This window comes from Phoca vitulina, unplaced genomic scaffold (genome assembly GCF_004348235.1).
Source record: "Phoca vitulina isolate PV1807 unplaced genomic scaffold, GSC_HSeal_1.0 scaffold65, whole genome shotgun sequence".
Lineage (NCBI taxonomy): Eukaryota > Metazoa > Chordata > Mammalia > Carnivora > Phocidae > Phoca > Phoca vitulina.
Window position 1 is genome coordinate 4,321,856 of NW_022589768.1, and position 27,234 is coordinate 4,349,089.

The window sequence follows — 27,234 nt, forward strand, 5'->3', positions numbered from 1 at the left end:
ACAAACATGTATCTTACACATGAGGCCATTTTTCTTGGAAGAAACTCCCTACTGCAAAACCAAGGCTGAGGAGTAACCACCCCAGGGATGTTAATGCTGTTTCTCCTTTTATCCGGAAATAGGGTATGTGTATCTGGTCTTCGAACTAGAGAAGTCTGTCCGGGCCTTGCTTCAGGCTTGCTCTCATGACCCGCTGAGCCCAGACGGTCTGAGTGAATATTATTTCAAGATGTCCAGCCGAAGGATGCGCTGCAAGGAGGTGGGTTAGCACGATGTCCTCTCTGGGTCAGGGTGCTTAGTGCATGAGGCAGTGGATTTCCTGGGGTGGGTGAATACGTGGGCCGCGGGCGAGCATTCCTCCTGAGACAAGAAGGCTGCGCCTCCCATGTTACAGTAAGGACAATAAAATCCTCAGTTACAGTAGAAAAACAAAAAACCTTGCGGCCTTACTGGTATATGTGTGCTCCTGCCTGTGAAGATCAGACCATGTCCCAGCCCTTATTCTAGCCAACGTCTCTGTCCCAAACGTCTGGTTTTCAAAATAAAATTGAAAATACCAGCTTTCTCTACTTGGAATTAACTGATAATCTACAGCTGTTTCTCCCTAGTCCTGCCCTCAGGCTGTGCCTCCCGATCTCCCAGTCTGTGGTGGGTAAATCCCTCCTTAGCCTACACCATCCACAGAGCACCTCTTGGCTCCCATCCAGGGCTTCGTCAGTGATGTGCGTTCCTCCATATGCTTCTCTGTGTTTATGCCTTTCCTGCTCACGGCCTTGTGTGCCCGTGCCCTCAGCATCATGGGTCTCTAGCAGTGTCACTCCACCTGTGACCCTCACTGCTGGGGCTGCCAGGGCCCTTCCTGGGTCCTGTCTCAGACTTACTGAGTCAGTTTGGGAGGAGCATCAGAACCTCCACTTTGGACCAAGCTCCACAAATGGTCCTAGAGGGTGATGTCTGAGAACCAATTGTCAAAGGAAGTTTTACGCTCAGGAATCAGTGTTGTTGTTTTTAAAAATCTGGTTCCAGAGAACATCACTTCTGTGATACTGGAATAGATATTTAATATATCTGAACCTTCGTTTCCTCATCTATAAAATGGGGACTTGCAATGCTTATTGTAGTAAAAAGGTCAGCAGTTGCCAGGGGTTATGGAGGAGGGATGGACGCATAGGTGGAGCTCGGGATTTCTAGGGCCGAGAAACTACACTGTGTGATGCTCTAGTGGTGGCATCATGTCATTACACATTTGTCAAAACTCAGAATGTACAACAGACACCAAGATTAAACCCTAAGGTGAACCATGGACTCCGGGTGCTGACGATGTCTGGCGTAGGTTCCCCGATTGCAGCGTGGGCCCCACTCTGGTCAGGGCTGCTCGTCGTGGGGGAGGCCGTGCGTGCACTGGAGCAGGGAAAAGGTGGGAGCTCTGTGCTCGCAGCTCAGTTTCTCTGTGAACTTAAAACTGCTCTAGGAAGTAAAGTCCGTTAAAATCTGTAGGGTAAAGGCGAAAAAAAAAAACTGAGATGGTCACATTGGATTTACAATTAAATAATCCAAGTAACAAAACTGGCTCATTATTTTATAGATGTTTCCTGATGTTAATTCATATTCTGTCTTAGTGGCAGGGTAAGTTGGTCTTGCGGCTGCCCTTTCTCGCTGCGTGGGGCTCATGCAGCTCTCCCACCTCATTACACTCTAGGACTTGGTTAACCTGCTCCATCGTCCCTGTCCCCTGCTTTCACGGTGAGAGGCTGCCACGGCCATACCCCAGACCCCTGGCCCTCCTCAGTGCCCCCTGCCGGCACCTCCCTGTTTCCTGTCCCCGGCTCGTCACCCTGCAGTGATTCCCTGCCTGACTCTGGTGCGCTGACTCTAGGCTGTCCTGGTTCTCCTTCCTCTCAGACTCTTCTCTCCGTGTGTCCCCTCCCTGCCACCAGTGCCGTCAGTATTGGACTCTCTTCTCTCCCCGACACTTCGGTCACTCACTCCTGTGGCTCTGCTCTCACTTTCAGACCCACACTCCCCTCTCCAGCTTCATGTCCTCCTTGAGCCCCACCTTCCTGTGGGGCCTTTCTTGGGGATGTCCTGTAATCCTGGACTCTTGTGCTTAGGGTAAGAAAAAGCTTGGAAAGCTTGCTGGCCCCTGGGATGTAGACCAAGATGGTGGTAATTCTCCCCATGGGGGTGGAAAAGCAAAGTGGACTTTTTCATCTTCCCGTGAAATGAGTTTTTCTTGGTAACTGCCATCAGGCGCTCATCCCAGGGTCTTCTAGGCCTGGACCCTCTCAGCCCCGACTCTTCATTCTTCCGCCAGGCCCAGGTGGTCTGACTTGTGCAGCCTCCTCTGCCGAAGAATCTTCTTGGTCTTGGCCTGTTCTGTGCCCAGCGCCACCTGGACCTCCAGGTCCTCATCACCTGTCCTCTCAGCTATGGCTTCTGCCTCAGATCTCTTCCTGCTTCGAGACTTTGCTGTTGTCGGATCTTCACAGATTAACTTTCCAAAAACACCAGGCATCTGTCAGCTCACTTCCTCATGGAGTCTTCTGCCTGCTATGCCAGATTTGGTTCTAGGCCCAGGGGACTCAGGGGCAAAGGACACGGTGAGGCCCTGCCCTGCTGCGACACTGCCCTGTGAGCCATCCGCCCTGCGTGTCTCCAGTTATTCCCACCGTCCCTGGCACACGCCCACTCGTGCGCACACTGGGCCAGTAACGGTCTCATTGGGGGACCTCGAGCAATGCCCCCCTCTGTCCTTGCAGTTCTTACCCTTCAGGTTCTGAGTCCTTCCTGCCCCGGGGACGCCATGGTCTCTGTGGCTCTGTGGTCTGCTGGAATGGCACAGCTGACGGTCATACAGAGTGCTGGCTTCCTGGGTGTGACGGTCGGGACTGTTCCGCTTGCTCTCCAGGAGGAGAGGCTGCTGTTCGACTTGTTCTCCCCATTTCGGACACACAGACTCAGTGAAACCCAGCTCTGGTTGGGGTGAGATGGCTGCTGAGTACCTGTGTGCCTGGGACTGGGCAATACACCTGCGCCCCCACTGGGTGGGCCTTGGTAGCCCCAGTTGGAGCGCCTCCCGGGCATGCGCCTCGCGATACAAGAGCCTGGCTCTCTCTGGCTCCCTGCCGGGGCTCACACACCTTTGGGTGGTTTCCAGGTGCAGGTGATCCCCTGGGTCTTGGCTGACAGCAACTTTGTCCGGAGCCCATCTCAGAGACTCGACCCTAGCAGGACGGTGTTCGTCGGTGCTCTGCACGGGATGCTCAACGCCGAGGCCCTGGCAGCCATCTTGAACGACCTATTTGGTGGAGTGGTGTACGCTGGGATTGACACAGATAAGCACAAGTATCCCATTGGTAAGTGTCCCACTTCTGTGGGAAAGCTTGGTGGCCCCTGGGACCTTGCTAGACCGAGATTCTAATACTTCCCACGGGAGTGGAGAGGGAGGCCTGACCCAAGTCTGCAGATCAGCATAGCATCGTTTTCTAGATAAGCCTTGCACCCACCCCTCTCCCACCACCTCCCACGAAGGGGAGAGAGTGATAGGAGATCATGGGAGGTGATAGGAGGTGAACGGAACTTTGGTTGGAAGCTCAGAGTTCATAGCCAAACCAGTCTGCAACGACAACAGATAATACTTCATTAAAAGGCCAGGACCTCCCTGAACTTGCCTGTTTTTTAATTAAGAGTTCTTGAAAAGTGGCCCTGTCTAGGACCAGAGACCAGGTAAGGCTGAAGGATGACGCCGGGTGACTCTGGCAAGAGAGTGTAGTCATGGCCTGTGCCCTCATCCTCGCTGAGGGGGGTCAGCGGCCCTAACTGCTGGGCTTTTGGTCAGCCCCCCTGAGAAAGGAGGTTCATTCCTCAGCCATAGCAGAATAATCTTGGTGGTGGGGTTTGGAGGTGGAGCAGAGCCTGAACTGTGTGATCAAGGCATGGCTAACCCACCTCCCCAAAGGCTTACTCTGCCCACCCACACTGAATCTGGTCGGGAAGGAGCACCATGTGCTCATCGGTGCTGCACCACAGGCTGGGAACAGGGACTGGAGGCTGGGGGCAGAGGGAGCGTTTGGCAGGATGAATCTTCTTCTGGCTTCCTCGCTAGATCTCTGGAGTGCCTCCAGGCCAGGAGGGGTTTGCCTGCTGCCCTCCCTTCAGAGAGGGGTTCTCTGTGCATCTTGGTTCCCACTCTTAACCCTGCCTGTGCACCAGAGGAGTCTGTGCCTGCCCCCATCTCACTCCGCAGATCCTTCCCCCACTCCTGAGTGGTCTGTGCCACCGCAGTCTACGTAACTACATTGTTTAATAAATGGGGTGGCTGAATGCTTAAAACATGGCTAGTGCCATGTGTTCAAATGGTAATATTTGGGATATATTGGGTTAAGTAAATTATATTATAAAAATTCCACCACTTTCTTTTCACTTAAATGTGGCTACTTGAAGACTTAAAATTACATAAGTATCTCACATGATATTTCCATCTGACAGCCCTGGTCTAGAAACAGGGTTTCCTGAGCGTTGACAGTAGCATTTGGGAGAATTTGGCTAGAGCGTAAGTTTGTTCTCTTGTTCCCAGGGTCTGGTCGTGTGACTTTCAATAACCAACGTAGTTACCTGAAAGCAGTCAGCGCTGCTTTTGTGGAGATCAAAACCACCAAGTTCACCAAGAAGGTGAGTGCACTGGTCTGTACCCTTACTCTGGGTCTTCACTCCCCAGGGCAGGCCTGAGGTTGGAGCCATTGTGGGCCAAGTGAGGTTGGGGTTGGGCGTGGCCTGGCCGTGGCAGGCTCAGGAGGGAGGGGAGCTGGGACCGCGGAGCCTCTTCAACATGTGAGGGGTCTGCTCACTGGGTGTTTGACCAGCATTGCTTGGGCAGCCTGGATTCCCATTCTCCAACCTGACCTGCGTCCTCTGAACACTTACCTTTTGCTGGGTGATCGAATGCTGGCATCTAATTTGCTGAGAAACCCATGCGGATGCAGTGATGTGTGTTGTTGCCTGCCAGTCTGGCCTTTCGTGGTGTGTGCATCTCTCCTCCAGGGGCTCTGTGCTCTGCCCGTAATCTTCTCCTTTACAACGAGACATCCTGCACTCCTGTGTATATCTCAGTAATGTCCCTTCTCTCTGGCCCATTTGGCCTCCTCGTGGGGAGAGCCACTCATTCTCTTGTTTTTGCCTTTGTGTAGGTTCAGATTGACCCCTACCTGGAAGATTCTCTGTGTCATATCTGCAGTTCTCAGCCTGGTCCTTTCTTCTGTCGAGATCAGGTAAGTCCCCTGGGCACTTGAGATGTCTAGGAAGTCCCTGCCCTCGATTTAAAATTGTCATGCCACATTTGTCCCTAGGTTGGTGCTCCTGGGGTTGTCTAAGAAAGCACAAAGGAAGCAGCAGTCATGTTCCCTGATGGTCAGACCAGGGGAAACAAGCCCTTGGGAAAGCTTGTTAAGTCCTGATACCTTGGCCTTGCCCTTGCTTGTGGCATGACCACCAACAGGATGTCTTTGTGGATGGAAGGAACCTGGGTGGGTGTGGTCAGCAGCACCCGAGCCTGGCACAGTGGTTCTAACTCAGGCCTTTCTCCGCTGATCTTTCCCCACTCAAGGACCCCTTCTTCACTTGTGAGCCTCTGGACTCTTCATATTTATACCTGGTTTCTATCCACAGCTGTCAGAAGTGGGCAGCTTTCTCTTGAATGTTCCTGGGTGGTGGGAGCAGGGCTCTGGGTGTGTTTGGGCAGTGTTTCTTTTTTTTTTTTTTTTTTTAAAGATTTTATTTATTTAATTGACACACAGAGAGAGAGAGAGAGACAGCGTGAGAGGGAACACAAGCAGGGGGAGTGGGAGAGGGAGAAGCAGGCTTCCAGCCGAGCAGGGAGCCCGATGCGGGGTTCGATCCCAGGACCCCAGGATCATGACCTGAGCTGAAGGCAGTCGCTTAACCAACTGAGCCACCCAGGCGCCCCTGGGCAGTGTTTCTCATATGTTAAAACACACATTTGAGGATGTTGTTTAAATGCAGATTCTGACTCCATGGGTTTGGAGTGGAACCTGAGATTCCTTATTTTTGACAAGTTTCCAAGTGGTGTCATGTGGCTGGCCTGGTACCACACTTGGACAAGAGTTAGGGGAGGTTTGGGGCCTGTTCAGACACTAGCAGTCAACCATGCTTGGTTTTTTTGCAGTGGTGCTTATTGCTCAGGGTCAGAGGCTCCAGGTAGGTAAAAGTTAAACCGGAGGCTCCAAAGGGAGGAGGGTGTGAGTAAATTTGGTTGTTGGGCAAAGCCCAGAACAAGTATCTCTCTGCTGAGCCTCTTCTAGCAGACTTCTGGGTGTCCCTGTTGTTCACAGATGAACCCCATGTTCAGGTAATTGTTCAAAGGCTAGTGGGCTGGCTGAGGTTGCACGGCTAGCCAGAGGTAGGACCAGACTGGTGCATACCCCATCGCCTGTCCTCACTTAGTGTGAAGAGGAAGGCATGTTGCCCAGCATTAGGACGTGCAGCCGCTATCTTTGAATGTTCTCCTAAATTAGCAGCCATCTGATGCAGCTGCTCTGTAGGAGGTGAGAAGGGCCGGGACCTGACGAGCAGCCCTGGCGGTAGGAGAGCGTGCGGGCAGCTGGCCCCGTCTCTGCACAGTAGGAACCCCGCACGTTTGCTTGAGTTGGGCAGTTAGTGGGCTTGCCACGGTTGGTCAGGCCTCCATCAGCAGGGAGAACGTTCCCTAAGACATGCTTTCTGACTGCATGGAGGCCGCCGGGAACCCTGCTCCCTCTGCAGCAGAGCAGGCAGCTCATGCCGGCCCCCTCCCCTCCGGTCTGACGCGCACATGGCTTCTCCCCCCCCCCCCCCCCCCCAACCAGGTGTGCTTCAAATACTTCTGCCGGAGCTGCTGGCACTGGCGGCACAGCATGGAGGGCCTGCGCCACCACAGCCCCCTGATGCGGAACCAGAAGAACCGAGACGCCAGCTAGAGGGGCAGGTGTGCCCGGTGGCCTGTGGCGCCCAAGCTGGCAGGTCAGGCAGCCGCCTGCACCCTCCTGCCCATGGCGACCAGGGAGCTGGCTTCCCAAGGACAAGGGAAAATCGTAGTCACCTTTGCACTTGCTGAATCTGTCTTTGTTTCTGCACTAATTAATGCACAATGAGTTCTGTCGGGTTTTGTTTTCAGGGGGTGCGCCAGGGCAAGGACCCTCTGGCTCACCCTCCAAGCGACTCTGTAGTTTTCCCAGATTTTAGTTCCTCATTTTGCCGATGAAAAGCAAAAAAGAACTACGTGTCTGGAAGGTATTGACACGATGCCTACATCTAGGTTTATTTATTAAAAGCGCTTTTTTACATTCCTTGCAATACTGATGGTGGTGATGCGCAGGTCTCGTTGGTTTCATTCTTGCAGTTGCCATACAGTGCCTTTCCATTTATTTAACCCCCACCTGAACGGCATAAACTGAGTGTTCAGCTGGTGTTTTTTACTGTAAACAACAAGGAGACTTTGCTCTTCATTTAAACCAAAATCATATTTCATATTTTACGCTCGAGGGTTTTTACCGGTTCCTTTTTACACTCCTTAAAACAGTTTTTAAGTCGTTTGGAACAAGAGATTTTTTTTCTTTCCTGGCAGCTTTTAACATTATAGCAAATTTGTGTCTGGGGGACTACTGGTCACTGTTTCTCACAGTTGCAAATCAAGGCATTTGCAACCAAGAATAAAAAAATTTTTTTGGATTTGAAACTGGACCGGATAAACGGTATTTGAGCGGCTGCTGTATATAGTTTTAAATGGTTTATTGCACCTTCTTAAGTTGCACTTATGTGGGGGGGAGGGTTGATAGAAGTTTTTAATCACAAAGTCACAGGACTTTTTTTTCTTTTGTAACTGAGCTAAAAAAGGGCTGCTTTTTGGTGGGGGCAGATGAAGGCTCACAGGAGCCCTTTCTCTCAGAGGGGACAAGTACCCTTCCCTTATTTCTTTCATTTGAGAAGTGTATGAAGCAACAGTTGCAGTCACTGAAATGCTACTGGAATTTGAAAACTTGACTTTTTCTTTCTTCTTTTTTTAAAAAAAAAACAAAACAAAAAACCTATTTGCCCCTCTTTGGGAAGCTGTGTGCCAAAGAACCAGTGTCATAACCCGCCCTCCCTCCTGCTGAGCTGACGTTGCATTGTTGCATATCCCAGCTACTCTGTGGGTTTTGTGAAGCTGTGTGTGAAGTCTCTACCTCATTGTAGTATATGCGGGCAAGACTGCACTCTCCTACAGATGTGTGGAGTAAGCTGTGGTGTAGTTTTTTTGGCACATAATAAACACGTTGCAGCAGAGTTCTCGTGTGTGTCTCTGTGTCTGCGGTGTGGGAGCCGAGGGGCAGTAGGGGAATAAGACTTGAGAGTAAAAGTTCGTGTTGCCTTGGATTTTCTGTGATGGGATTCCAGCCCAGGTGGATGGTGGGGCCGTGGGGCGATCTGCCCTGTCAGTGCTTGCTGGTCGCTGCTGTGGTCAGATGCACCTCGGAGACGCCTCCCCAGGGCTGGGTAGCTTTGCTCCAAGCGTGAAGGGCCGTCGTGCTTACACTTCTCAAAGCTCCAGACCCAGCCTGGAGACCCTGGAGGGACAGCGCCTCAGGCACTTGTTCTCAGGCTCTCCCAGGCCTTCCTGGAACTTCCCGTGGTCTTGGACTCACCTGTGCTCGACCCAGTTCCTTTCTGAGGCGGGGAATTTACCTGCCGCTCTTCAGAGAGCCCTGTTAATTTGGGTTCTGTCACAGGCGCCCAGGATTTGAGAGGGGGTCCGCTGACGCTCTTCCCAGGTGGGCTGTGCCTGGGCCCAGTGCCTGGGCTGAGCCTCTGGATTCCGCTTCGGTCTGAGGTAGGGGGAAGCCGGCACAGCAGAGCATCCGCCTGGGGAGCGGGGTAAGAGCCCACGGGGGGGGTGGGCAGTCCTGCGGCCGCGGCGGAGCGGCCTCGTCTTCTACTCGAGGTCCGGCTGGCAGATGCCGGACAGGGAGTTTGCTGGTGGAGTAAGTCCTGCAGCTCCCTCAGGAGCGTGGGCGTCCCTTTCCGTCTCTGCTTTTTCTCCTTCCTGCAGAGGCCTCTCTCCCCTCCGTCCCCCATCTTGTCCAGGACCCACTTCCGGGTAGAGGGCTTCCCGTCCTCCCCCCATTCCCAGGCCGAAGCCTGACGACGCTGGCGAAGGTGACCAGAGGGAGCTGAGGGAGGAGGCCCAGCCCCGTGCCCCTGAAGCCCTGCCGCCTGGCCAGTGCGGCCCTGCCTGGGGAGGGGTGCGGCGGCCGCAGCCGGAAGCCTGCACTGGCCGGAGGGGGCGCCCCGGGGCTGGGCTGCCGGCGAACTGGGCCCTCCGCCTCCGCGTCCGAGCGCTTGCTTCGTGGGGGGCGCTGGGACTAGCTCAGCAAAACGGCCCTTCCTGCGGTAGCGCTCACCCCTAGTTGGGGAAACTAAGACGAGTCACCATGACAAGCAGCTTAAAAAGGATGGCGATGCTAAGGACAGAAGGGGGAAGCCCCTCCGATGAGGTGATGCTTGAGCAAAGACTTGGAAGCAACGGGATAACGTCTCCCGGTGGCGCCCTTCTCCCCAAGGCTAGAAAAGCAAGTCCCTGAGGCTGGGGGTCCTGGCGGGGCACCATCCTACCTCCTTACCTTTCCTCGCTCCCGAACCGCCGTCCTCAGGACTCTAAAGCCTCCCTCCGTCTCGCTGGCGTGTGCACAATACACGCACCCCTTCTAGTCTAGGGCACATCGAACGATCCTGCCTCAGAACCAAGAAGCAGAAGAAGCGGGCCGCCAGAACGCTGGGAGGGGCGGGAGCGGGGGCGGAAGCGGGCCAGGAGTTCGCCCCGCCCGCCAGGTGACGGCGGACCCCCTGCACTTCCGCCCCGCCGCGCCGGGGGTCGCTGTGGAGCACCCGCGTCGGCTCTGCGTGTCCCGGGTAGCCGGAAGCGCCTTTCTGGCCGCGCTTTATAGGCCTCGCTTGTGCTTCCTGTTTCCTCTTTTACTATACCCGCCGACATGGTAGGTATCTTGGCCCGAAGCCCCGGTCTCCTACAATCGTCCTCCATCCTCTGCTTTCCGCGGCCCCCAGCCCTCGAGGAGGGGCGCGGGACCCCCGCGCCGCCGGCCTCCGCGGGCCGCTGGCCTCCGCGCTGAGCCCCGCGCTCCGGCGCTGCCCGGCCGGCCCTCCTCCCGTCCCGGGCTCAGCTCCAGCCCGCGAACCCCGCCGCCGTCGGAGGGCTGACCCGGCTCGCGGGTGACGCTGTGTTCTCCCGCCCGCAGGGCCGCGTCCGCACCAAAACCGTGAAGAAGGCGGCCCGGGTCATCATTGAGAAGTACTACACGCGCCTGGGCAACGACTTCCACACCAACAAGCGCGTGTGCGAGGAGATCGCCATCATTCCCAGCAAGAAGCTCCGCAACAAGATCGCAGGGTGAGCTGGCGGGCCTGGCGCGGAGGAGCGCGGGAGGGGCGCGCTGCGGGCTTCGCTGCGGCCACGTCGGGGCTTGGGCAGGCGGCGGGGCGGGGGGAGAGAAGCGCGGGAGGGGCGCGCTGCGGCCACGTCGGGGGCGGGGGGAGAGGAGCGCGGGAGGGGCGCGCTGCGGGCTTCGCTGCGGCCACGTCGGGGCTTGGGCAGGCGGCGGGGCGGGGGGAGAGGAGCGCGGGAGGGGCGCGCTGCGGGCTTCGCTGCGGCCACGTCGGGGGCTTGGGCAGGCGGCGGGGCGGCGCGGGGGTTCGAGGCTTGGGCGGGCTGCGGTGAGCCGCGCTGTGCGCCCGGGCGCGGAGCCCCGGCCTTGTCCCTGCGGCGTCTGCGGCCTCACGGTGCTCGTGGCCGTGTGTCCTTCGCAGCTATGTCACACACCTGATGAAGCGGATTCAGAGGGGCCCGGTGCGCGGCATCTCCATCAAGCTGCAGGAGGAGGAGAGAGAAAGGAGGGATAACTACGTGCCCGAGGTAAACGTGCGGGGTCTGGCCGGTCCTCAGAGGTGGAGCAGGTTGCTGAGAGCCTTGAGAGGTCCCTCCGGCGAGTCCGAGGAAGGGGGTCTCTCATGCACAGAGCCCCCCGGCCAGCTGTAGTGCCCCAAATCATCTGCCTGTGTGATCGCCCCTTCTGCCCTGCTGGGGCCCTTGAGGTCCCTTCTGGCTCTTCCCAGCAGAGCCCCTGATGCTGTGCGTTGCATGGTTTGCCTTCGCGTGGCATTCCTGAGTCGTTCGCCTCCTGCCGAGGTTTTCTGCAAACTGGTTGGATGTGAACGAGGGAGTTACAAAGGTGGAAGCAGAAGAGCAGATCCCTGGGACCTGGAATTCTTAAGCAGACTGCTCAGCTTGGGGGATGGCGGCCCCCACCCCCCGTTACTCTCGTTGAAGAATCTTGGAGAAGCGTGCAGAGAGTGAGAGATGACCCACTGATTGTTTGGGGGCCTGCCCTGTTCCTTCTAGGTCTCAGCCCTGGATCAGGAGATCATTGAAGTAGACCCTGACACTAAGGAAATGTTGAAACTCTTGGTAAGTGTTGGCCGAGTTCCTAAAGGAGGACTTTATCCCGGGTCGAGGACCATCGTACTTCTCTCCTCTCTGTAGTAACAGGAGCTACGTTCTTCATACATTTCCTTTGTCCTCGCTGTGTCCCGAGAGGCACATCCTATTAGCTACTTTTCCTACCTGAGGAAATGTAACTTGAAGATTAATGGGTGGCAGGGTTGGGAACTCCGTCTACACTGATAACCACTGGACAGGCTGCCTCCAAAATGGGGTTAGCTAGTCGAAGGTGGAGATGGCCCTCCACAGAAGAGAGTTCCCGAAGCCATGACCATCCCCCCATGGCTTCCAGGACAACCCTCCTCCCTTCTCTCCTCCTGTTCGCTTCTTGCCTCTGTGGCTGCTCCTCACATTCGCCTCCTCCGTTCCAGCTCTGGTTGTCTTTTCATTTCACTCTCCGTGCCTCGCTCGGGGACTTCACTCCTTGTGCGTCTGTCTGCTGACCACTCCAAGGAACTGTGCTCTGCCTTCCCCATGCTTCCCAGATAGTTGAGCTGTGTTCCTGGGGCTTCTCTCTGCAGGGGTACCTAGTTGGGTGAAGGCAGCGTGGCTTCAGAGGCCAGTACACAGGGACTTGAAGCAGCTTCATTTTTTCTTCTTTATGATCATGAAATGTTTGACATTCAGAGAGGTAATGAACAAAATGAGCTTCAGTGTACTCACCAGCCAGTTTCAGAAAAACATTACCAGCATAGCTAAAGTCTGTTGTGGATAATTTTCTCCAGAAGTAATCAGTTCTCAATGCAACTTTTCAGTTTCAACTATAAAATTGGTCTTTGAGGATAAAATGGGAGGGACATTAAGTTCCAGGTATGTGCAGGCCCTTGGCAGTGGCATTAGTGATGCTTCCTACTTGTGTCAGGCCCTGGAAAGGAAGTGGAACTGTATGTGACCTAGAGCAGTGATTCTCAAAGGAAAAGATTTTGACCTTCAGGACATTTGGTTGTCAGAGCTGTGGCACACTAGCAGACGTTAATGGGTAGAGGCCAGGGATGCTGCTAAAAATCCTGCAGTGTACAGGACAGCACCCTTGTCTGGGGGTTGGGGTGCGTGTGCCTTCACACTCCAGCAGGCTCCCTTGTGAGTTTGTTGCTCTGGGGCGGGGAGAAGGCCTCTGTTGGGTTTCTGCAGGTCCTGCCAGCCCGACCCCAGGCTAGTGGAAGCAGACAGGCATGGCCTGGCGGTGCTCCTGGGACTGATAGCACAGATCTCCCCAGTATAGCCACACTGAACCTGTTTTGTTGTTTTTCCAGGACTTTGGCAGTCTGTCCAACCTGCAGGTCACTCAGCCTACAGTTGGGATGAATTTCAAAACACCACGTGGAGCCGTTTGAATCTTTCTGCTGTGCTGTAATATCTTCAATAAACCTTGGACAACAACCTTGCCTGTGTCCTGTGTGGGTTGGGTGCCAGTAGTGCTCAGGGCAGGAGTTCTTTCTCAGGGAGAAGTCCTGAAGAGCGCTCTGCAGTGCGAGCATCTGTGAGTGGCCTCTGGGCAGTGCCGGAGAAGCCACCCGGCCTCGTCCTGGCGGGCGCTGAGCACTAACCTTGACTTCAGGTGGAAGTCGGGAGATGCTTTCCTCCTAGCCCTGCATGCCCTGAGTGTTTGATCCTCAGCCTCTCCCAGATACACACAATCTGGGCTAATGAGCCTGTCCTGAAAGGGGTGACACTCCTCACGTGTTTGAGGGTTGGGCTTTGCAGGTGGGAGATAGGATGGGTGGTGTCTGCCCAGTACCTGGCACATAGGAGATCAAGTGTGAGTGGAGGTGGAGGAGGGTCAATGTAACTGGGATGCTCACTGGGTGGATCCTTGATGGGTCGCTCTGAGTTTAGGGGTCTGCTGAGGCTCTGGGTCAAAGAGAGGGCAGGGCTGGTGCCTGCTCTTTAGTGAGGAGAAGGAGCTGTTGTTCAGTTGGCGATCCACGCATTTATCTGCTTTTCTGTCCAGGGCGGAGCTGGGCATGTTTGCAAGCGTGGGTGTCGAGATCTCTGCAAGGAGGTGGGAGAACCCTTGCCCATCTGCTTCTGTGAGGCAGATAGATACAGCAAACAATGTAAAAATGTGTAACAATTTTGATAGGATTTCAGACTTGGAGAAAGGTTGCAAATAAATACAAGGAACTTCAAATACTCAGATCTACCAATTGTTCATTTTGCCCCAGTTGCTTTATACTGTGTGTGTGTGTGTGTGCACATACATATTCGTATGCACTTTTTTCTGGTCTATTGAGGTAACTTAGAGTCATGTCCTCTTGCCCCAAATATTTCAGTGTCTGTTTCCCAGGAGCAAGGACATTCTTTTACAAAACCACAGTACAATGTTCAAAATCAGGAAATTTAACATTGATACAACCATATCAATTTTTGCCGATTTCCCAATGTCTTTTATAGTTCTTTTTCCCTGGTCCAGGATCCGACCCAGAATCACTGCACCTAGTGTTCATGTCCCTCCAGCCTCCTTTCCATGTCTTTTCATGACATTTTTGAAAAGCATTGTCTGACATTGTAGAATGTCCTTCAGTTTGGGTGGTTTCATGTTTCCTTAGATTTAATTTACCTTTTTCTGTAGGAAGACCCCAGAAGTGACACTGTTCTTGGCGCATCGAATTGAGAGGCGCAGGATCAGCTTGTCACATTTGTGATGTTTACTTCGAGCTCTTGAATTAAGGCACACCTGTCAAGTTTCTCCATTGTGAACTTTTCCACTTTGTAATTATAAACTTGTGGGGAGATTAATGATATTTTAAGTCCATGAGGAAGCTTTGTCTCATTTACTCACAGCAAACTTTTGTTTCCATCTTTTGGTGTGGGGTCTGGCGTTCCCAGCAAATACTCTTGCCTTCTCAACACGACCGGGCCTGAAGCCGGTCCCCCACCCCTTGGGTTTTGGTCCGCGGGGAGGAAAGGGTTGGCCTCTGCGTGGGCGGTGGTTAAGGAAAGGGTCAGACGTGAAGCTGGTTAGCGGGGCAGCTCGCAATGACGTTTGAGGTGCCGTTGCTCCTGGCCTGGGACCAGACTAGGTAACTAGGTCGGGGCTCGTACGGGAGCTGGGCGGCCCGCAGAAGCTGCTTTAGGCTCCGGCAGCGCGGAGGAGCTTCTCTAGGCCTCAGTACCTCCCTCTGTAGGGGAGGACAGGTGCTCCTCCCAACTTCGTGCGGCGTCTGTGGGCAACAGGTGGCCAGGCCCCGCCCCCGGGGGCTGGGATTGGCGCTTCCGGAGGTGGGCGGGGCCGACGCAGGTGCATCCCGCGAGCTCCGCGGGCAGCGGGGGTCCCCTGGGGGCTTGGGTCCGACGATGCTGTCGGCATAAACACACTGGACAGCCTTTCGCCTCCCGTGTCAGGGAGACTCAGGTCCTTCACGATTGGACAGTGCTCCAGAAACGTTTGAAGGTAATTTTTTCCTATTTTTCTGTATCATCCTTGGCTATTTGGGTTAAGGGATAATGTACAGCACACACAAAAAAGGGAAATGACTGTCCTACAGATATCAAATGAACACAAGTTTTTTGTTTGTTTTTTAATTCAGTGAGGGAACAGAATATGTCACTATCAGTTCAAAGGAGAAGTCACAGAAGGACGAATGTGGAGTCAAGGAGTGTTGAAATGAATTTATAAATGGACACGAAACTGATTTTTTCCACAGGAATTAAGTCAACTGACTTCCTACCCAACAGAATTTATGTATTTGCACGTCTATAGATAAAGGATTCTTGGCTTGCTTTCAGGTATTTGCAAGTTACAGAGCTGTAAGTAGCAGGGCCAGGAAGGAGGAGGGCAGCGGCCCTGGAACCCCAAGCAGAAGCCAAACGGTTGTTGCTCCTCACAATCCGTGGCTGTGCATTGAAACAGAAATTTCCCCTCTCTTTCTGAAAATTCATACTTGTTCTGTATCGTCTCTGCCATCAGGATTCTCCACTTCATTAGTATATAGTCCGTAGTTCTCTCTCAAAATTAGAAAAAACCCCATCTGTTATTTGTCATTTTAAATGTTGTGTTTTCTTTCTTTGCTAACTAAGTTAAACTTGTCAGATGTTTGACTATTTTATCGATTGTTTCGAAAAACCAGCACTTGAAGTTTTACCCTTCTTTCTACTTTATCTGAGGTGCCTCTGTTTCTCATTAGATATTGGAGAAAAACAACCCAATTCAGTTGTGAAGGATGTGACCAAAGCTCATTTTCTCTTTTTCCACAGCAGGGGTCAGCAAACTGTGGCCGGCGGCCTGTGTGTGAGCCTGGAATGGTTAGGAGTGGTTTTTACATTTTGAAGTGGCTTAAAATAACCACAGGAGGACAATAATGTGAGCTGTGAAAACTGTATGAAATTCATGTGTCCGTATGTTTTACTGGGACACAGCCACGTTCCTTTACATATTATATATGCCTATTTCCCTGCTATAATGGCTGAATTTAAATTGTTGCAACACAGACAGTACGGGACACTCACCACTTCGCACAACAAATCACAGTTACATGTTTATAACTCAGTAGTGTTTCAAGGGTCATACCTAATCACCATGTTGAGACATCTTATTTTCTGAAAATTATTAGTGCATACTCAACCTTGAAAAGAGAAAACTGGGCTTTGAGTGTTGTACTTTCAAGGTAGGAGTAGCTCATTTGTGAGCCAAGCAAGGAAAGCTTATCAATGGTGAGTGAATTTCTCTGGAAGAAATATGTCCAGAGAGTATAAACTTACTTTTTAAGACTATCAGCCTTTGAGTTGCAAATGGTAGCTTGAAGAGGTGAGAACATTGGGAGTGACAGAGAATTTAAAAACAAGGCAAATGATTTTGAATGGTTTTCCTTGGATCTTGATGAGTCAGAAAATGTTATCAATACCACTCAGGTGTTTATGCAGGAGTTGATGCTGAGTTTGGAGAGACTGAGGAATTAGCCTCTGAATAGTCCACTTAGAAGGACTACAGGTGAGAATATTTTTAAGGATGAGAAGTAACTAATTCAATATAACCTGAGCTAATGTTACAACTGGTGGTGGTAGAAATCTATATGGGGCAGAAAAAGGCTTCTTTGGACAAATTTCAAAGCTTTCATGTTTAAAATGTTTAAAACCTTATTCATTAGTAGGTATTGCAGAAAGTATCTCACAGTACTTGAACCAGTACTGTTAACAATACATTTCATTTGCTCTCAGACTTAACCATCATTAGTTCCATGAATTTTGTTTTGAATTACGGTAACACGTAGATATCATTTATCATTTTAACCACTCGTAAGTGTACAAATCAGTGGCATAAATAACTTTTGCAGTGTTACCTTGACCACCATCACTGTCTAAATTTTTTCATCGATCCTAACAAGAATTCTACCCATTAAACAATAACTTCCCATTTTCCGAACCCCAGCCCCTGGTAACCTTTATTCTGCTTTCTGTCTCTATGAATTTGTGTATTCTAGGTGCCTCACATAAGCAGATTCATATAGTATTTGTCTTTTTGGTGACTGGCTTATCGTACTAAGCATGGTCTACCCATGCTGCTTTTGTTGTTGTTTTTTGAGGATGGCCTGTGAACCAGCTGAAACATTTGATGATTTGGCAAATGTTTGTGCCTTAAAAGGCTGTGCTTGAAACACGACCTCTGCGAAGGGTCTGAGGATCAAACCACAGGGTTTGATTGCAGTATTGTTTCGGTATGTCACCTAGGTATGGCTAATGAGAACTAGCTCTGTTTTCTCCCGATATCTTTACCTGAGCAAGGGACAGTCCTTGAGTTTCCATAAAGGTTTCTCTGAGCCCAGTGGACTCATCTCAAGGAGAAGTAGAATGAACTTGTTCCTCTGGTCATGGATATCCTACGCTTTCATCCGTCTTCTGCTCGTCCACCAAGTGTTCACGTTGGCAACGATAAATACTAGCTCAGGTTCTTTAATGCTATTGAGGCGTTGACATAACCAGCAGTCTTTCAGTAAACAGCAAGAAAGGTGAGGTTAATTTAAATGATTTTTCCCCCTTCAGGGAGAACAGACACTTAAAAGGAGGAAAATGTAGGTGGAGGCAAAGGTTTTCAAGACGTGATCTTGGGATGTATCTATTTTGCGGTGCTTTTTCCAGGGACTGGGAATTGGCTCTGGAAATCCTTACTTTGAGATCATCTACTTGTCCTGAGAAGAGTGATCTGGGTCTTACTTGGAGTGGCTCACAAGAATCCCAGATTTTCCTTTAATTTTGATGACAGGGTAGGTCAGCAAGTATTTTGCAAGTTCTTTCCCAGTATGGTGACAGCTCATGCTTCTAAAAATCTTCACGTATACCCAGTCTCCCGGTTGAAAGGGGTAGGAAGGTTTGTCAGTGGAGGCCATGTCTTTTTTACCCGTAGATGACTTTTTAGCTCTTGCGTATAGCTAATCACAGCATTAAATTGTCCCTATGATGTTCCCTCAATCTAGGAACAGAAATTTTAGAGATACCAGTAGGCGTAGGATGATGAAAAACTATTTCAAAAGGGGTTAATCCATGTCTCCTATTGAGAGTATCTTGGATTTTGACAGAGGACAGAGGTCATGCTTCTGACTATTTAAGTCCTTTCTTCACAGATTTTTCTAACGCCCTAGATTTTTACATTATACTTGCCTTTATGATTGAGAATGCTGTGAGGTATGAAATTGCAACGAGTGCCTCAGAGTTCTTGTAAGCAAGTAGTTTGTTTCTGCTATAAAACGAGTTCTGTGGTCTGATTTAGTCCATAAAGGAAGGCTAAGACAAAAAAATGTTATTAATTTCTTTACCAATGTTGTGGCATCAGGATGTCTAGTTGGATAGCATTCCATCCATTCACTAATCATGCAGACGACAACCACACAGTAGAAATAGCCTGAAGCTGGTGGGAAAACTTAAAATCCATTTGGAGTGCTGCTGGGTCCAGTGAGCCCCGGAGGACAAACTGTCTTTGGGTTCCTTAATGTTCTCTCATCTGTACAGATGTCCCATCTGATTGATGGGAGGTAAGAGCAAGCAAAGAGGGGAGGACAGGATGTCCATTTGGCCCAGTGCACACTCTATCTGGTACATAACACTCTTTTATATCACTTTGTCTTTTTCAGATTGCAGGATATTTGCCTGATAGTCAATAACATCGGGGATAAAAGCAGGTTTATAAATTACTAGAGAAAGGATAGTGGGCCCATTTCGAGCTGAGCAGTTATCAGTCCTGTTCCCAGCGATATAGTATCAGTCTCCTTAGTATGGGCTGGGCCATGAGCAATAGTAATTTGGTAGCAAGATGAATGGACCGTAAGAGAGTAACAATCAGATGTGCATCAGCAATAGTCGCGTCAAGAGAGGTTAAGAATCCACAGGATTTCCAGATTGTGCCAACAACGTGGTAGACTCCAAAGGCATACCTGGCGTCGTTGTAAATGGGGGCATTGTTCCCTTTTGCCAATGTGCAAACTCTCGTGGAAGCTGTGGACTCAGTGGATGCAGAGTATGCCTTCAGTAGGTCAAGTGGGGAAACTATGGTATAACAATTACATTTTCCTGGGATTTTGTCTAAAGGAGCCATCAAGGGTGCCTTGTGACTCAGTCGGTTGTCTGCGGTTGGCTCAGGTCATGATCCCAGGATCTGCCCCTCCCCCTGCTCACTCGTTTTCTCTCTCTCTCTCTCTCTCTCTCTCTCTGTCTCTCTCTCTCTCAAATAAAAGCAATCAGGGGCACCTGGGTGGCTCTGTCAGTTGAGCATCCTACTCTTGGTTTCGGCTCAAGTCATGATCTCGCTTCATGGGATGGAGCCCATCCCCACCCCCCAGTGATAGAGGGACTGGTGAATAGGGCTTGTTTATAGGTGCTCTGCCTCCATGTAGAGAGGGCCTGTGTCTTAGGAACCTTTCCCTGGCTTTTTTCAAGTGTTCCCAAGATCTCAGCTGCAGCCTCCGAAGTGAGCAGGGTGTCCCAGCCAGCAATACCCTATCCTCCTCATGATAACTGTGGGGGAGATGAAATTTTCTCTGCCTTCTTAGGTTCTGTGGTTGCAGCCTGCAGGGTGAGCGGTCTGGCTCTTGCAGCTTGTGCTGATCCTCTGCATGGCGGCTGCAGGTCATGCTTTTGTACGCTCCGCTCGGTGGTATTTACAGCTTACGGCTTCAGGTCAGTCATCCTCTTTGTTCCTTTTCTGGCGCTCCAGTCTTACGGAGATTGTTTGCCTGGTAGTTAGCGGCTACAAACATGCATTTAAAGATTTTGAGAGACTATAATAAGGCAGCGGGGAGATTATTATGATTAGTCTACAGAATAATGTCCAGTGTTTGGAGTGCACTTTGAAGCCATGGTCCCCAAGACCCAAATCAATCAAAATCAAGTAAGTCAAAGAAAGTCCATGTGGAAGGAGTCACCTTTTTAAGCCAAGCGGCTTGTTTTGTAATCTTATATAATTGGGTTTCAACATCCCCGGCAGTGTTAATCCAGGTACAGCAGGGGGTGTCGGCCACAGCACAGATGCCTTCTTGCACAGCTGAAGGATGAGCAAGGACTATTCTATTCTCAAAAACACCTTTGGCCAGAGAGTCAAAGCAGATTATGCAGTAACTAAGAATTAAGGAGAAGTTCCTGATCATAGACTCATTTACTTTTATCCCTAACCAGGTAAGTAGGAACCTACCAAAAGAGTGAATCCTCAATTACGAAAGCCTTTTAGCAGTTTTTTTTTTCTTTAAGTTTTTAATTCCAGTTAGTTCACATACAGTGTTATATTAGTTTCAGGTGAGCACTATAGTGATTCAACACTTTCATACCTCACCCGGTGCTCATCACGACAAGTGCCCTCCTTCATCCCCATCCCCTATTTCCCCCATCCCCCCACCCACCTCCCCTCTGGTCACCATCAGTTTGTTCTCTAGAGTTGAGAGTCTGATTTTTGGTTTGTCTTTTCTTTCCTTCTGCTTGTTTGTTTTGTTTCTTAAAGTCCACATATGAGTGAAATCATAGAGTATTAATCTTTCTCTAATTCCACTTAGCATTATACTCGCTAGATCCATCCATGTTGCAAATGGCAAGATTTCATTTTTTATGGCTCAGTAATATTCCATTGTATATATACACCACATCTTCTTTATCCATTCATCAATCGATGGTCCATCCATGTTGTAGCATATACGAAATTACATTCCTTTTTATGGCTAAATGATGTATTTATATGGATAAACAAAATGTGTATATGTATTTTTTAATCTATTGATGGACAGTTGGGTTGCTTCTGTTTTTTAGTTATTGTGAATAATGCTACTGTGAACATGGGTGTACAGATATCTGTTTAAACGCCTGCTTTCAATTCTTTTGAGTATTTACCAAAGATTGGAATTGCTAGATCATATGGTAATTCTATGTTTAATCTGTTGAGGAAATGCATGACTGTTTTCTGCAGCCACTCCTTCATTTTACATTCTCACCAGCAATGCGTATGAGTTCTAATTTCTCCACGTCCTTGCCAATACTTGTGATTTTCTGTGTTGTTGCTGTTGTTGTTTTTATAATAACCATCCTCATGGGTGTGAAGTGGTATCTCATTATAGTGTTTTTTTTTTTTTTTTTTTTAAGATTTATTTGTTTATTTGAGAGAGAGCAAGCCAGGGGAGGGGCAGAGCGGGGAGAGAGAATCTCCAGCAGACTCTCTAAGTGGGGGGCCTGATGCAGGGCTGGATCCCAGGACCCTGAGATCATGACCTGAGCTGAAATCAAGAGTGGGCTGCTCAACTGACTGAGCCACCCAGGTGCCCCTCATTATAGTTTTGATTTGCATTTCTCTGATTAGTGATGTCAAACATCTTATGTGTCTGTTTTCCATTTGTGTATCTTCTTTGGAGAAACGTCTGTTCAAGTCTTTTCCATTTTTTTAGAAACTGGATTGTTGGTTTTTTTTGTTGTTGTTATAGGAGTTGTTTGTACATTCTGGTTAGTCCTTTATCAGATACGATTTACAAATATCTTCACCCATTCTGTGGGTGGCTTTTTCTCTCAGTTGATTGTGTCCTTTAACACACAAAAGTTTTAAATTTCACTGAAGTCCAATTTATTTTTTCCTTTTGTCATCTGTGCTTTTGGTGTCACATCTAAGAATCCTTTGCCAAATCCAAGGTCATGAAGAAGCATCCCTATGTTTTCTTTCAGGAGTTTGATGGTTTTTAGCTCTTATATTTTGGTCTTTGGTCATTTGGTGTTAATTTTTGTATATGAGGTAGGGGGTCAATTTAATTCTTTTACGTGTGGAAATCTAGTTGTGTAAGCATCATCTGTTAAACTATGCTTTCCCCATTGAATGGGGTTGGCACCCTTGTCAAAAATCACTTGGCCATAAATGTATGGGTTTCCAGGACCCCGGGATCATGACCTGAGCCGAAGGCAGACGCTTAACTGACTGAGCCACCCAGGCGCCCCAACACTGATTTCTAAATGTAGGGCAAACCTGCCTGACTGGAAGAATTCCCACTTGGTCATGATGTATTATTTTTTAATATGTTGTCTAATACAGTGTGTTAATGTTTACATCTAAAAAAAATAAAAAATAAAAAAAATAAATGTATGGGTTTATTTCGGAACTCTCAGTGCTATTCCATTGGTCTATAAGTCTGTCCTTAGGCCAGTACCACAGTATTTTGATTACTGTAGCCTTGTAGTAAGTTTTGAAGTATGAGTCTTCCAGCTTTGTTCTTTTTTAGATTTTTTTTTTTTTTTTTTGGCTGCTTGGGTTGTATTACTTTGCTAGGGCTGCCATAACAGAATACCCAAGACCGGGGAGGGGCTGGTTAAACAGATACTTATTTCCTTGCATATCTGGGGGCTGGAAGTCCAAGATCCAAGTGTTAGCAGGTTTGGTTTCTCCTAAGACCTCTCTCCTTGGCTTGCAGAGGACAGTTCTCACACAGTCTTCCTCTGAGCATGTGCATCCCTGGTGTCCTGGCATGTGTCCAAACCTCTTCTTATAAGGACACCAGCCCAAGTAGACTAGGGCCCACACTAATGGCCTCATTGTAACTTAATTACCTTTTTAAAATTATTTTTAAGTATTTATTTATTTGAGAGAGAGAGAGCATGAGAGAGAGAGAGTGCACAAGCGGGGCCAGGGGGAGGGGTAGAGGCAGAGGGAGAAGCAGGCTCCCCACTGAGCAGAGAGCCTGATGCGGGACTCATTTTTTTTTTTTTTTTAAGATTTTACTTATTTGACAGAGAGAGACACAGTGAGAGAGGGAACACAAGCAGGGGGAGTGGGAGAGGGAGAAGCAGGCTTCCCGCAGAGCAGGGAGCCTGATGCGGGGCTCGATCCCAGGACCCTGGGACCATGACCTGAGCCGAAGGCAGACGCTTAACGACTGAGCCACCCAGGCGCCCCCTGATGCAGGACTCAATCCCAGGACCCTGTGATCACGACCTGAGCCGAAGGCAGACGCTGAATTGACTGAGCCACCCAGGCGCCCCTTAATTACCTTTTTAAAGACCCTATCTCCAAATATGGTCACATTTTGAGGTACTGGGGGTTCAGGACTTCAATATATGAATTCTGGGGAACACAGTTGAGCCCAAGACATGGACCATATGCAATTCCATATGAGTTTGAGGATCAGCTTTTCTATTTCTGAAAAAAAAAAAATTGCCATTGGAATTTTAATAGGAGTTGCACTGAATTTGTAGATAGCTTTGGGTAGTACTGACATTAAGTCTTCCAGTCGATGAGCATGGGATTTCTTTCCATTTATTTAAGTCTTTAAATTTTTTCAGAAATGTTTTTAATTTTCAGACGATAAATCTTTTACTCATTGATTAAATTTATTCCCAGGTATTTTAGATTGTGATATTGTGATGTGATAAGAAATATATATTTGGTTTTTGTCCCCAGTTCTTGGCACAAAAGTTTCTAAAACCTTTGAAATTTCTTGTTAGGGGTGGGAGGACCATCGTTTGGTATTCATTATAAGCCTCTTTCAACCTTACTTGAGTTTATGCTAATGAGGTCACCCTTGGGCTCATAGGTAGTTTGGGGGCTGGTTGTTAGAGGAACCAATCATGTGATTCGGAAGTTGGAGCTTTCAGCCCCACCCCTGGGGAGGGGAGAGGGACTGGAGATTGTGTTCATCACCAACAGTCAATGATTTGATCAACTGTGCCTACATAATTGAATGTCCATAGAAACTAAGTGATGTGGTTGGAAGAGCTTGGTGAATGTGTGCTGGGAGGCTGGCACATAACAAACTATGGAACAGAAACTCCTGTACTCAGGACCCTACCAGACCTCACCATATGTACCTCTTCATCTGGCTGTTCATTTGTATCCTTTATAATAAACCAATAATAGTAAAGATTTTTCTGCCCAGTTATATGAATCATTATGGCAAATTATTGAACCTAAGGAGGGGATCATGGGAGGCCCCAGTTTATAGCCAAGTCAGACAGAAGTGTGGGTAACCTGGGGCCCCACTACTTGTGATTGGCATCTGAAGTCGGGGAAACCTTGTGGGACTGAGCTCTTCACCTGTGGTGTCCATGCTAATTCTGAGTGGTTCATGTGAGGATTGAATTAAATTGTACGACACCCAGTTGTTACCTGCAGAGAATTGGAGAATTGTTCAGTGTGGAAAACCCACACATGGATGTTACTATAAATGGAACTGCTTAATTTCTTTTAAAAAACTGTTCATAAATGGTGTATAGAAATGCAACTGATTTTGTGTGATGATCTTTTACTCCACAATTTTCCTGAATTTATGAGCTCTCGTAGCTTTCTTGTGCATTCCTTGAGATTTTCTATGTATAGGATTATGTCACCTGCAAATAGAGATATTTTTCCTTTTTCATTTCCAATTTGGATGCTTTCTATTTCTTGTCTAGTTCTTCTGGCTAGAACACCATGCTATGTTAAATAGCAGTGGTGAAAGCACGGATTTTTTTTTTTAAGTATTTTTATTTATTTTTACATGCATGCACGCACGCGCGCGAGAGAGAACACGAGTGGGGTGGGGGGAGGAAGGGCAGAGAGAGAAGCAGGCTCCCCAGTGAGCAGGGAGTCCAGTGCGGGACTCAATCCCAAGACCCTGGGATCATGACCTGAGCTGAAAGCAGACGGTTCACCAACTGAGCCATCCAGGTGCCCGAAAACAGGCATTCTTGTCTCATTTGTGAAATTATAGGAAGAATTTTCAATCTTTTTTTAAAGATTTTATTCATTTATTTGAGAGAGAGAAAAAAAATGAGTGGGGAGAGGGGCAGAGGAAGAGGGAGAAGCAGACTCCCTTCTAAGCAGGGACTTGGTCCCAGGACCCCAGGATCATGACCTGAGCCGAAGGCAGGTGCTTAACCAACTGAGCCACCCATGTGCCCTTCTCTTGTTTATTTTAATAATTTTATTTTCAGTTGAAAATCTCTGGGGCATTCTTCAGGTTTCAGGACCTATGGTTTAAATATTTTAAATACAATCTAAACATGATGAATACTTTGTAAACAGAAGTTAAAGTTTCTTCATTCTGTATGAATAATTAAATAATGACATGTAATCTGTTGGGGTTAGCGCAAAATAGATTTTTTTCTTTCTCTGTTCATTGTAGCCAGCAAGTTCTCATTTGGAGGAGGAGAGTAACTAGTTTTTTGAAATTCTAGCTTCCAGGGTGCAGTGTTTCTTTGGGTTGATAGAATCTTTGCAAAGCGTTCCTTTCTGCCCACTGTCCTTGGACCCCATGATCATCCTGTGCAACAGGGGCCTCACAGCATCTCTGAACCTTCCAGAATTGTGTTGTTTTCATCTGCTTCAGCGCTGACAGTGTTTTCAGAAAGTCAGCTATGGGGTGGTCCTCAAGCAGGAGTGATTGCCTGAAAGACTGCAGTACACACAGCGAAGGGAACATGGGCCTTTTAATGTAGCTAAAGGGCCAGGGAACGGGCCGCACAGATTGTCACACGGGATGCAAGGGCCAGAGCAGCTGAGCACACCCAGGTGCCTGATGAGTGAAGCTCTCCTTGTTGCTCACTCCCCTCCAGGGATCTCTTTCACTCCACAACCCCTAGTACTTTCCTGGAGATTTACTGGGAGACTGAGTCAAAGGCCCGTTTCTCAGGGATGTCTGACTTCGCAGGTGGGACTCTGCAGCGGCCGGGGGGCTCATCACGTCTCAGCCAAAGGCAGGTCTCTCCGATGACGATGTTTTCATTTTACCTAAAGCTGTGATGATTCCTTCAACTCTTGTTTCTTAAGTACGAGGCCCTGGGAATACAGTGTGACTGATGATGATGAGCATGGATTTATTGAGTGGGTACCACGTGCTGGGCATGCAACTGTGTGCCCTGCACCTCATTTCATCTGATCCTCACAACAAACCTATGAGTATTTATTATTTATTGAAGTATAGTTGACACACAATGTTACATTAGTTTCAGGCACACAGCATAGTGATTCCAGAAGTGTTTGGTGACACTGTGATCACCTCAAGTGTAGCCACCGTCTGTCGCCACGCCAACACTATGCCAATACCCTTGACTGTAGTCCCTCTGCTGTCCCGTCCATCCCGTGATGTACTCATCCCATACCTGCAAGCCTGGACCTCCCACTCCCCTTCACCCATTTGCTCTCCCCCTGCCCCCTTCCCTCTGGCAACCCCCAGTTTGTTCTCTGTATTTATTTTTCTTTGTTTCTTTTCTTTCTGTGTTCATTCATTTTGTTTCTTTAGATTCCACATATAAGTGAAATCACATGGTATTTGTCTTTCTCTGTCTGACTTCTCTCACTTAGCATAATACTCTCTAGGTCCATCCATGTTGTCGCAAATGTCAAGATCTCATCATGGCTGAGAAAATTTCATTGTATATATACACCACGTTTTCTTTATCCATTCAACTATTGATGGACACTCAGATTGCTTCCATATCTTGGCTGTTGTAATGATGCTGCAGTAAACATAAGGGTGCATATATCTTTTCAAATTAGTGTTTTTGATTTTCTTTGGGTAAATAAATGCCCAGTACCAGAATTACTGGATTGTGTGGTAGTTCTCTTTTTAATTTTTAGAGGGGCCTCCATACTGTTTGTCACAGTGGCTGCACCAACTTAGACTCCCACCAGCAGTGCACGGGGGTCGCCCTTTCTCCACATCCTCACCAACACTTGTTTCTTGTGTTTATGATTCTAGCCATTCTGACAGGTGTGAGGTGATATCTCATTGTAGTTTTGATTTGCATTTCCCTGATGATGAATGATGTTGAGCATCTTTTGATGTGTCTGTTGGCTGTCTGTCTTCTTTGGAAAAATGTCTATTCAGGTCCTCTGCCCATTTTTAATTAATTATTTGTTTTTTTGGTGTTAAGTTGTATAAGTTCTTTATATATATTAGATATTAACCCCTTATCAGATATATCATTTACACATATCTTCTCCCATTCAGTAGGTTGTCTTTTCATTTTGTTGATGGTTTCCTTCACTGTGAAAAGCTTCTTATTTTCATGTAGCCCCAATAATTTATTTTTGCTTTTTTTTTTCCCTTGTCTGAGGAGACCTATCCATAAATATGTTGCTAAGGCTGATGTCAAAGAAATTACTGCCTATGTTTTTTTGTTTTTGTTTTTGTTTTTTTTAGAAGTTTTATGGTTTCAGGTCTCACATTTAGATCTTTCATCCATTTTGAGTTTATTTTTGTGTATGGTGTAAGAAAGTAGTCCAGTCTCATTTTGCAGGTAGCCGTCCAGTTTTCCCAACACCATGT

At 48.7% G+C, this 27,234-nt stretch overlaps 2 protein-coding genes across 9 annotated transcripts in view; both read left to right on the forward strand.

Annotated features, from left to right (window-relative positions):
* CPEB1 (cytoplasmic polyadenylation element binding protein 1) overlaps window positions 1-8,316 on the forward strand; it is a 94,374-nt gene extending 86,058 nt beyond the window's left edge. For all 8 annotated transcript variants that reach the window (XM_032391855.1, XM_032391852.1, XM_032391853.1 and 5 more), the window contains 5 exons: window positions 123-259; window positions 3,158-3,356; window positions 4,577-4,671; window positions 5,187-5,267; window positions 6,861-8,316. In XM_032391855.1, the coding sequence (XP_032247746.1) occupies window positions 123-259; window positions 3,158-3,356; window positions 4,577-4,671; window positions 5,187-5,267; window positions 6,861-6,971 (623 nt within the window). In that variant the 3' untranslated portion in view covers window positions 6,972-8,316. The remainder of the gene's footprint in view (window positions 1-122; window positions 260-3,157; window positions 3,357-4,576; window positions 4,672-5,186; window positions 5,268-6,860) is intronic.
* Window positions 8,317-9,913: 1,597 nt separating this feature from the next.
* On the forward strand, window positions 9,914-12,923 carry RPS17 (ribosomal protein S17). Its single transcript, XM_032391861.1, has 5 exons — window positions 9,914-10,022; window positions 10,284-10,435; window positions 10,852-10,957; window positions 11,444-11,509; window positions 12,796-12,923. Exons 1-5 carry the CDS (start codon window positions 10,020-10,022, stop codon window positions 12,874-12,876), a joined length of 408 nt encoding a protein of 135 aa, XP_032247752.1. The 5' UTR covers window positions 9,914-10,019; the 3' UTR covers window positions 12,877-12,923.
* The last annotated feature ends 14,311 nt before the right edge of the window (window positions 12,924-27,234 follow it).

Bases quoted from the DNA above. Each gene is read 5' to 3' on its own strand.
- RPS17 (XM_032391861.1), top strand. The intron at 10,436-10,851 runs GTGAGCTGGCGG...TGTCCTTCGCAG, and splicing joins CTCCGCAACAAGATCGCAGG to CTATGTCACACACCTGATGA. The intron at 11,510-12,795 runs GTAAGTGTTGGC...TTGTTTTTCCAG, and splicing joins AGGAAATGTTGAAACTCTTG to GACTTTGGCAGTCTGTCCAA.